General features: G+C 40.2%; 2 protein-coding genes across 2 annotated transcripts; one reads left to right on the top strand and one right to left on the bottom strand.

The window, feature by feature from the left end:
- The first annotated feature begins 1,450 nt into the window (after positions 1 to 1,450).
- Positions 1,451 to 3,392, top strand: agr2 (anterior gradient 2). Its single transcript, XM_077007774.1, has 8 exons — positions 1,451 to 1,561; positions 1,790 to 1,919; positions 2,111 to 2,174; positions 2,336 to 2,388; positions 2,539 to 2,615; positions 2,725 to 2,788; positions 2,883 to 2,966; positions 3,107 to 3,392. The coding sequence occupies exons 2-8, from the start codon at positions 1,799 to 1,801 to the stop codon at positions 3,154 to 3,156; spliced, it is 513 nt and encodes a 170-aa protein (XP_076863889.1). The 5' UTR covers positions 1,451 to 1,561; positions 1,790 to 1,798; the 3' UTR covers positions 3,157 to 3,392.
- Positions 3,393 to 4,427: 1,035 nt separating this feature from the next.
- On the bottom strand, positions 4,428 to 8,548 carry tspan13b (tetraspanin 13b). The gene is made up of 6 exons (XM_077008500.1): positions 7,870 to 8,548; positions 6,712 to 6,879; positions 6,169 to 6,249; positions 5,469 to 5,582; positions 5,260 to 5,370; positions 4,428 to 4,969 (listed from the first exon to the last, which is right to left on the bottom strand). Exons 1-6 carry the CDS (start codon positions 7,930 to 7,932, stop codon positions 4,895 to 4,897), a joined length of 612 nt encoding a protein of 203 aa, XP_076864615.1. The 5' UTR covers positions 7,933 to 8,548; the 3' UTR covers positions 4,428 to 4,894.
- Positions 8,549 to 10,533: the final 1,985 nt, after the last annotated feature.

Raw genomic sequence — 10,533 nt, 5'->3', positions numbered from 1 at the left:
GGCTTTGTCAGGCCTGAATCGCAGCATTATTCCTTCAGAGAGGTGGATTGCTTACGATGTGAACGGGGAGGTGTTCGTCTATGAGCGAAATGCTCTACTGCTTCTGCAGGCTTTATTTAGCTATTATTTTACAACTTATAAACTATGTTATCTTAGCTTATATAATGTGTCATTGTATCAAATGTCATTAGAGAAGCAACACTTGTAAGGACACGTCAAGATTTACTAAATGTGTCAAGCAACTTGCTTCCTGGGTGCCCCATTCGGTTTGGGGGATGGGCTTTCAAAAGTTGATTCCTGCTGGTTGCTATGGACATGAACACATTAAAGTTCTGTACATAAAACACACCCAACATTTTACCAGAGAGAGAGATGGAGAAAGGGAGAGAGAGAGAGAGAGAGAGAGAGTTATTTCTTCTTTTATTAAAAGGCATTAATATATATTATGTGATGTGAGAAAAAATAAATAGATGATTATAGATAGATAGATAGATAGATAGATAGATAGATAGATAGATAGACATCAGCTTCAACAATAATGCAGCAATGATGAAACGTTAGATTAAAATACCATATGTGCTCAAGCACCCCAACAAACTCCCAAGTCTAAGTCTAACATTGGTCAAAGATGGACGTTTTTTCCATCTACATATGCATGACATATTTTCATCTATATAAAGAAAATGATATAGATGGAGGTGCAATGATACATAATAGTTCATGAAAAAATCCAGATTTTATTCATCTTCATTACAAGATGATAACTAATATCTATATTTGTATGTTTAAATCTTATGTTACATTTCTAAAACTTTCCTGTATTTTCTGGCTGTATTCTAATAAAGAGACTGTGAGAAATAATCATTTATAATTATCTATGGTCATTATACCATTGGTAAAACAATAAATACTGTCATAAGGCTTTTGTAAAGTACTGTACATTGGTTTGATTATAACAGAAAAATGCCTGCATGATTTTTATTATCTAATTTACAAATTTTCTCATTTATTTGATTCATTCAAAGATTCAAAGTTATAATAAATAAGCAGAATGCAGTAAATTACTTATTAAACTTTTTTACTCAGACTAAAACATCATAGATGTTCCAAAACTATGATGACAGGTTATTAATGCAAAACTGACATCACAGACAAGATCTAAGCCAATCATAGAAGGCCTAATCATTGTACTCTCCAGTTAAATTTCATTACCATATGCTGACCTGTCCTTGGACCAAAGCCAAAATGTATTCAATTAAACTATTTCTTTGATTTCAACCTTGAAGATCACTAAACCTTCAAAATCCATTTAGTTTTGAACGTCATTGAACTTATAATTCACAACAAATGCTGTGCCATATGCAACAATATTAATGTAAATATATAGGAATAGTCTTAACGAAAGCACCCGGGTCATTGAATCACACATTCCAGAAGAGGACAGCAAAGGGGTGGGACAGACAGGTGCTCAGGTGTATAAATGCCCCTCAGGTGAGGGCATAACTGCAGCAGGATCAGGAACCTGAGTGTAAACACACACGAGAGGGAAACCAGGGAACAGGTGAGAGTTCTCCACATCCACTAAACCTTACGTTTTTCACTTTTGCTTTACTGCTGTTCACTCAGACATTAGCTATTTGAGCCAGTATCTTTATCAGTGTCATTTTTAAGGCATAGAATGTGCTGTATCATCTGTTGAGCTGCTGTTTCCAGGAAATTTTGCAAGACGGCAAAAATGGTTTTCACTCTTTTTCTAACTGCTGCGTGATGACTGATTTTCTCCGACCAGCTTGAGAAGATGACTAGAGAACTGTTGACAGTAGTTTTGGTCCTGGTGGCCTTGAGCTCAACCCTGGGCAAGCCGGAGAAGCAAGCGGCGGTGAAGAAGGAGAAACGTGTGCCTCAGACTCTCTCCAGAGGTCAGCCGCTCTTTTCCAACACGCTTTTTGTCCACACGAAGGCGTATTTGTAGCTACGTCCGCAGTACGTCCAGTGAGACCCCTTGGCCACTGAGTCTGGGGACATCAAGGCTTTGCCTGTTCATCTCTGAACAGCCTTTGAACAGTGAAATCTGCATGAGTGGTTTTGAATTGCGCCGTTTCCTTTGCAGGATGGGGTGATCAACTGATCTGGGCCCAGACGTATGAAGAGGCTCTCTTTTGGGCACGCTCCCAGTGAGAAGCTTACCTTCACTTCACTCATTTCACTTCACATATTCATTTCATTCGATGCTGCCTAATTTCTCTTAGTACCTTCTGGTGGCCCATGCGACGTTTGTGTCTACGTGTATTCTGACTGCAAGCTGCGATTTTAATCAACCAAACTACTTCCACAGGAACAAGCCCCTCATGGTGATCTTCCACCTGGAGGACTGCCCACACAGTCAGGGTAAGAGTCTAACCTCAACTGACGGGGAACTCAAACGGGACCTTGTTCCTTAGGGCTCGTTGCTCTTCTGAAGTTTTGTGCATGTTAATGGGTTATGAGGAGCTTCCTCAAACTTTAGCAAAGCAAATATTTGTTCTGTTACTTCATCAGCTGTGAAGAAGGCTTTTGCCGAGGATAAGGAGATTCAAAAGCTAGCCGACGAAGACTTTATTATCTTGAACCTGGTGGTGAGTTTTTAAGTTTATTTTATACTAATGAAGTGAAAAGCACACATTTATGCTACTGAAATACATGTTTGTATACTTGTAAACCTGATATATAAAAAAATCTCCACAGTATGAAACCACAGACAAGCATTTGTCCCCTGATGGGCAGTATGTTCCCAGAATTCTCTTTGTCGGTAAGTGTATCATATGTGAGATGTAGGCTGTTCAATACAGATAAGGCAAGTTTTTCTTCTACAAATGACTGAATCATTCTCTGTGTTTCCTCAGACCCCTCCATGACAGTTCGCGCTGACATCACTGGCCGCTACTCCAACCGCATGTACGCCTACGAAACATCTGACATGAAACTCTGTAAGTACAAAAAAAAAAAAAAAAAAACCCCACCCCGTAATTCTGCAATTCAGTGTTTCACAGATCCCAAAATCGTTCTATGTGCATTACGGAAATGACTCCAACATGTAATTGTGCACGTTTTCTATTCATTCTAACAGTGTTGAGCAACATGATGAGAGCCAAGAAATTCCTGAAAACAGAGCTGTGAAGTGAGAGCGGGTGGTGCCTTCGTGCCACGGTGGACGTTCTTCCCATTGAGTGCTTATTGTTTGTCGTCCTGTTTACTGATGTAAAGAAAAACACTGTAAATCTCTGAATTCACTTTGGACATGTCCTTTTTGACCCTATGTTACGGTCGGCCTTAAAGACGAGCTATTCATCTAAATGTACTGCATCAGTGATGCACTCCTTTTTGAATAAATAAAAAATACATTGCTTCAAAACACACTTGTGCTGGCATTTCTACTGGTAACAGAAATGAACGTAACGTTAATTGAGGAAAGTGAAAAATGACTAGAATTGGTGGAATTGGACGACGTTTGATCAGTGTGCCTGGAGTGCGCAGGTCTGGTCTATATCTTGCAAGGAGGAGCCAGAGTGAAACCAGTGAGGTGCCTTCCTGAGTCACTGTTGCCTGGTTACCATTATGCAGCCTAGAGCACCTTTTGTTCTCCAGGGAGTTCCTGGATGCACAAAGAGTCGCGTGTCAGTCTCTGATTGGTCAGAGGGCCCGAGGGAACTGACTGAGCGTAAGAGAAGAAAACCTAAACTCTGAGCCTTATAGCAACCCTGCAATTATGCAGAATAAAAACTGGACTGAACAAAACATGGATTATCCATCTACTCTTTATTCTGGTGTGTGATTTTCTTGTTTTAGTGTGAGTGCATAGTTCACAGAACCATAGGGTATGGATGCACACTGTAGTGAAGACATCATGCAAAAGGCCAAAACCACACAATTTTAGCAGTGACAGCACACACACACACACACACACACACGCACGCACAAAATAAAGAGACTCCATAAAACATTGAATTATTAGATGAAATTTGCCATTACCAAACTGTGTCAAACTAATATCAATAAACTAAAATGGCTGTCAGATTGCATTGTTTAACTGTTAATTGATAATGCATGAAGATCAGCATCTTTTCATCTTTATCATAATCAGATACGCGAAGCAAATAATCAGTTCTAAAAAAAAAAATAAAATCAGGCATAAGTTTACATAAAGTGCACAAAGCCTGACAAGAAAAAAGGAAAAATGCATGATGACAACTTATTGCATTTACGTTACCTACAACTTCTGAGTGACTGATTTTGTGCATGTACACAGGACTCTATCCATGTGGTAGATATGCATATTGCATATAAAGAAAACTAATTTCTTAGGTTCTAGCAATTAAAAGTTTTCATCCAATCAAAAGTTACCTGGCCCACTTGGAATATGAATATCGTCATGCACGCACACATTGGTCTTAGACAGATAGCCCATTTACTGTAATACAGTGATGTTTTTTTCCACATTGATATCCATGTTTTAGTATAAACTTGTAAATACATATTTCGTTTAGTCCATATGTGTGACGAAGGTTTTCAGCACAACGTAAATTCTCAGTTCTAATATTACATTTGGTTTCGCAGTAGCTCAATTCAGAAATCATCTCCAAACAAAATTATATCGTTATAATATATAGGCGTTATTTAGCCTCAGCACACTGCACCTTTGAAAAATGACTAACACACACACACACACACACTGATGCGCACACACACACAGGCACGCACACAAACGCTCACACATAAACCAGCAAAACTAGCACGGATCTCCATATCAGGGAAAGTAGACACACATCTCTTGTCTTACAGAGCTCCAGTAAAAAGTCCAGTGGTTAGACATCACAGAACAGACCAGAGGAAGTAACTGTGACAACCATGGCGTGGATTACAGAAAGGCACTGGGATTGGCCCGTGGGTCTTTTTGGTTCCTGTACCTGTACGTTAACCACACCGCCAGGATCTGAAACAGGAAGGCAAAGAGAAAAATGATCCTTAGGGAGTTGATCGTTCACATGCACAAAGGGAACATGCCCATTTTAGATCAGACAATGAAAACTGAAAGCCATAAAAAGTGTATTTTCATTTCCAATAACAATATAACATCTGAATGAAGCCTCAGAGATAAGAACCAGAGAAAAGAGGAGAAAACCAGAGAAAAAGAGGAGAAAACCAGAGAAAAAGAGGAGAAAACCAGAGAAAAAGTGGAGAAACCCAGAGGGACCAGGAAGCTTACAGGAGGAGGAAGCTTACCTCAGTGAAGCTGAAGAAAAGTCCAGTCCCTCCCACGAAGCGCAGTACCTCACCCACATGCTCCTGGATCCTCACCGCACAGGTGTCACAGGTTGCATGAGGGAAACAGGCCTGCAGGGGGCGCAAGCAGGCAAAGGCCAAGATTCAGAAATACTAATAACTAAAAAAAAAGTGAAAAAAGTGCCTGAGCGTGCATGTGTTTGAATTACAGCAGTGCAGGTCTCATTGAGAGCCATGTGGTAGAAACCACAACAGTTCAAGCTCTTCTCCACGTCCAGCTGTGTGAACTTGGAGTTGTTCCAGCCCACCTCCAACAACTGACTCTATACACACACACACACACACACACACACACACACACACACACACACACACACACACACACACACGGGAACGCAAAGAAAAGCATGCACGCTATCAATCATTGTGCCATAAATTAAAAGTTCATATAACATGGTGTGAATTTAAGTCATGCTATATAAAAAAATCATTTCATATTTCATTCAACAAAACAAAGATTTATTTATCTACACAATACACTAAGCACCCAGTTAACATCAGGAGATAAAATGCTGTGTTGGCAAAAATAAAACATTAACAGTAGTTTAGCAGGTCTCTAAAAAAATGTCTCTAAAAACATACTGTGTTCTGTAAAACTCCTCAGCATGGTTAAATGACCATGCAAATAGCTACCAGGAAAACTCAAGCCAGTAACAGACTGCAATTCTTCTCATTAATTCACCGCTGTATGCAATACAATGCCGTAATAGCTAATAATTAATTAACTTCATGCTTTTGAGGTCAGTGAAGCTGATGTGTACTAAATAAAAGGCTCAGGCTGGAGGGAGTGTTTATATTTCTGCAGTGGATGACTGTGGTGTGAGAACCCAGAAGACCGAGTATCCCTACCTGCTGCTCTTTGTTGATGGTCAGGCAGGCGCTGGAGACAGAGAACTGGACCACAAAAACTAGAAACAGGATGATCATGTACTAATAATCGTCAATTAAGGAGGGTGGAGTAATGGTTCAGCGTGCAGGAAGTCAAACAGAAATTGGGCACTTCCATGTCTTCTTCCGACAGAGTTTAACGGAGTGTTTGTACTATGGCTTGATTTCAGTGCAAAGCTGAACACTGAGTAATTTTCTTTATATATATAAAAATATGTCATGCATATGTAGATGGAAAAAAGTGTCCATCTTTGACCAGAAGCAACAGACCTCTGTGACTCTTAGAACAAACAGTAACATCAAATAACATAAAAAGCTAAGATCATGCAAATCACTGAGGCACCTTTGAGTGAGACAAGGAGAAAGAAGAAAAACAGTCATGTTGCGTTTGCCTTGTACTGGAGGGTAAGTCCTGCAAGCCCCAGTCAAGCTGGGAAAATGGCTGCCCCTCAGGCTGCTCACGTGTTTGTGAAGACGTCTGCACAACTCCATGGTTAAGGATACGAAGAAAAGAAGAACCTGGTGGTGCTTCATGGCACCAACGAGACCCGCCAAGGCGACCAGGAAGAGGAAGACCCCCACCCCGATGATGCCCCCCACCACCTGGAAACTCGAGACCAAGCCAAACCACTTTCCCCAGGCAGCCATACCAATCATTAACATGCTCACCATCTGCAGGAGGAGAGACGGGAGGGCCGAGTTAAGAAGGAGGAGAAAGAACAGGAGAGTTAAAACACAAAGACAACAGACATTAAAGGTACCTCAGGACAAGGGAATGGGAAATGCTATGGGAAATGTAAAACAAGACACGGCTGGCAGGTGTAAAATTAAGTGCTTCTGCAATAGATTCAGCCACCAAGACATTTTATTTAACTTAAGAAATAACGTGACCAATTTAAACTACGTTTACATTAACCTTAAACAGTAGGATTAATTAGGATTATCCACCAAAATAATCAGTGGTTGCACATATTGGAAGCAAAAATGAAATAGTATCAAGCTAAAATAAAGCTCGTCACCACAAATGAACCTTATCCGGTGAAAACAACATGTGACAAGTAACCTGTCATAAACTGGAGATGATGATGATGTAATGGGTCCAGTGGGACGCTAAGATAGGAAGAGACCTCGACGTTGGCCCAATGGGTCCCGTTTACACAACCGCGATCATTAAGAGTGTAAAATCAGAAATCTGAACGTGGTCACACAAATATCACAGTCCAACAACTGGGTCAAAACATGTTCCATCACCATAACCACTACACGATGTGAAAACAGGACTTAAAATGCATTCGTCGTAAAATCTACACAATGAACACAGCTACAAAGGCTCAAGAGAACATGATCTCTAATCAGACACAGGACAAAGACAGGATGTGTCTGTGCCCAGAGTGGAAGACTAAAAGGAAACGCAAATAAGACTCCGTTATTCCCCAAGTGTGTGTGTGGAAGCGGACCGAACCGCCCGGGACTGAAACCGAACCGCTGTTTCATCAAACATGGACCTAATGCACACAATGAGGCACTATAAATAATTCACACTGCTGCTATTATTCATCAGCAACGCCGCCACTGCAGAATTATGTCTGTAAACCCGGAGGAAAGGTTCCTAAAGCTGCAGATAAACGGGTCCATATGGGTCTGTAGTGTGAAACCACTCACAACGTGGAGGATGTTGAGTGCGCACAGGGAGTTTCTGGAGCAGGTGAATCCCACGCAGCCCATCTTGAGCGGTTTCTTCACAACACTACGCGTACTCTAAACCTCAGTCACCTACTGCAGTGACATGACACGCAAATACTCCAATAAATACAATTTCAAAGCACAGCGCGGAGCTCGAGCCAATATCCCGGTGGGTAAATAACGCGTCAGACTAGAACGCAGCACAAGCGGTCTTGCGTGCGAGGTTGCCAGATCCTCCAAAAGCATCGATGACATTCCAGGTGGCTTTTGCGCGGTAGTTTGGTAGGACTGGTCGTTTGTACGCTTGAAGTTACACGAGGATGCCGCTGACTGCATTTTATCGCTACCAAAATTTGTGCACGCAGCCTTCAATGTAGATTTGACTTGCAAAAATGATTTTTTTTTGTTTTTACTTGAGTTGAATTTTCTCTGATTAGAAAATGTCTTGATAATTAAGAATAAATTAGGCTAATAATTCACAATAATAAAACTTTTCCACTAATTATTTTTTACTTAGAAAATCAGCACAGCTTCAGGTTAGTTCTGTTTTCTTCATTCTTACTATAACGTGCTATGCTTGGCTATTAAGCAGTATAATACATTCATTAGAAAAGCACATTTAGATCAAAACAGACGTAAGCCAATCTCCAATCTTTCTAAACTGCCATACAATACTTATCTGATTTCTTTTAGAATAATACATTATACATTTAACTTGTTAGTATATATTAACAACAGATATTTCCCTTGCTAATACTTTACAGACGTTTTTTTATCCAACATGGCCACCCTGTTTGAAGACGGGAACGCCCATGTGACCTGATTGGTTAATTTCGCTTGCATAAAACACCAATTACTCTGACTTACAGGCGAGCGTCCACACGTAATATGTAACGTTTATTAGCATTAAAATACGTTCCAGTGTAAGGGGTTGAAATATTTAAGGGGGTAAGCGGGCAAAAAATATATAAAACTATATTTTAGATATTTTACCTAAGTACACTGCAGTTCCTTACTTACCTCGAATCTTCCAAGAGGAGAGTAGAGGAGAGGATAATTTAAAGGTATATATATATATATATATATATATATATATATATATATATATATATAGATATATATATATCTATATATCTATATATATATATATATATATATAGAGAGAGAGAGAGAGAGAGAGAGAGAGAGAGAGAGCATCTTTTTGCATTATGTTTTCCCAGACTCACCACTAGGGAGCAGTACTTGACCATGGTTTATTCAGCGTCTTCTAGGGCTGTTCAGAACCTGAAGGGAAACATGTCCCCCCCCCCCACATTGTTTCTTCCTGCTCTCCCTCCTTGACCTCCCCTTGGACATAATGGTCACTGATACACCTGCAGACGAACTGCTGCGCTAGTCACGTCTCAGTGAGAAAATGCTGATTACAGAACTAGCGATCTTATAATTCACTTCACAGTTTACAATGCATTTGGGATCTCGTTTCTCCTAATTTTTCGGGAAAGACTTCTGTTCCAGTCCTCTATTCTATCTCTCCTGTCCTTTAATGTACTTCCTGTTCTATACTACATGTCCCACAGTCCTCAGCTGGGACTTTGGGACTCTGCTAACTGAGTTAACTGAGTTTCACATAGAATTGTTTTAAACTGCTGATGTGCTGCTAAAACATTGGCACAATGTACTAACCTCACAGCATGATTAATTATATATATAAAATCTATATGAAGTGCATATATGAACAATGGGAACACAAAAATCTATGTGGTGAAATGGCCACACTAACTGCTTCACCAACTGCTATCATGTATATTATGCATATTCTAAAATATGTATGATACCAACCTGCAGTGTTGGGGGGTGGGGACGGCGTGGGGACGGCATGTGGAGGACCTATAAATAAAACAAATCCCCCCAACACCCCCCCCCCCCCCCACCTCAAACATGTTCCAAGGATCATGAAATACAAGTTTCATTTTAGGACTTGATAAAAACTAGCAGGTGATTAGAGAGTATTTTTTGTCATGGTGCTTTTTTATTCTTCTATTCTTGTTGATTTTTTCTTTTAGCTTCTATCAGCTGCCTCTTGCATTTTGATCAGGAATTGCAAAGTTCTATCATGATTGCCTGAAAGGGCCCAGTGGTAGTTCACTTCACTCTTCCTTGAAAATCCGTCAAAGGAGAACATGTCATTTGTTCAACATTCCTTTTTAGTGTCAGTAATAAAGGATTAAAAGTGTCATAGAGGAAGGCAGAACTTCCTGTGGAAAAATATATATATGAATAAATATTTTATGCAAAGATGTAAATTATACCATAAGCATTACCTGGAGAGAGACCAAGTTTTATAATTGGGAAAAAATGAAATTAATGAGCACTGTGATGTCCCTGAGCACATTAGCTTCACCTTACTGGAGACCTACAGCACACATCACAGCATGTAAATACAACCCACCGTGACAGGACTGCTGTCAGACCAGAGGAGAACCATTTCAGTATGAGGCCACCAAGATATGTAGTTCTGGCCTCTTATGGGTGCCCTCGTCCTTTTCTTAAACATGCATTTATTCCACATTATTGCTCTCACCACCCTCTATGCTGTCCATGAATGTGCATTCTCTCACTTACGTCACAGCCGCAGAGATTTTT

The sequence above is a fragment of the Brachyhypopomus gauderio genome, chromosome 6, assembly GCF_052324685.1.
Source record: "Brachyhypopomus gauderio isolate BG-103 chromosome 6, BGAUD_0.2, whole genome shotgun sequence".
Lineage (NCBI taxonomy): Eukaryota > Metazoa > Chordata > Actinopteri > Gymnotiformes > Hypopomidae > Brachyhypopomus > Brachyhypopomus gauderio.
Note: the sequence above shows the minus strand (reverse complement) of the source record. Positions and strands in the feature narration are given on the sequence as shown.

Coding starts and splice junctions, on each gene's coding strand:
- tspan13b (XM_077008500.1), bottom strand. CDS start 7,932: ATGGGCTGCGTGGGATTCACCTGCTCCAGAAACTCCCTGTGCGCACTC. Junction 6,880..7,869: donor CACTCAACATCCTCCACGTT/GTGAGTGGTTTC, acceptor CTCCTCCTGCAG/ATGGTGAGCATGTTAATGAT. Junction 5,583..6,168: donor CCATCAACAAAGAGCAGCAG/GTAGGGATACTC, acceptor GTGTGTGTATAG/AGTCAGTTGTTGGAGGTGGG.
- agr2 (XM_077007774.1), top strand. CDS start 1,799: ATGACTAGAGAACTGTTGACAGTAGTTTTGGTCCTGGTGGCCTTGAGC. Junction 1,920..2,110: donor GCCTCAGACTCTCTCCAGAG/GTCAGCCGCTCT, acceptor TTTCCTTTGCAG/GATGGGGTGATCAACTGATC. Junction 2,616..2,724: donor TTATTATCTTGAACCTGGTG/GTGAGTTTTTAA, acceptor AAATCTCCACAG/TATGAAACCACAGACAAGCA.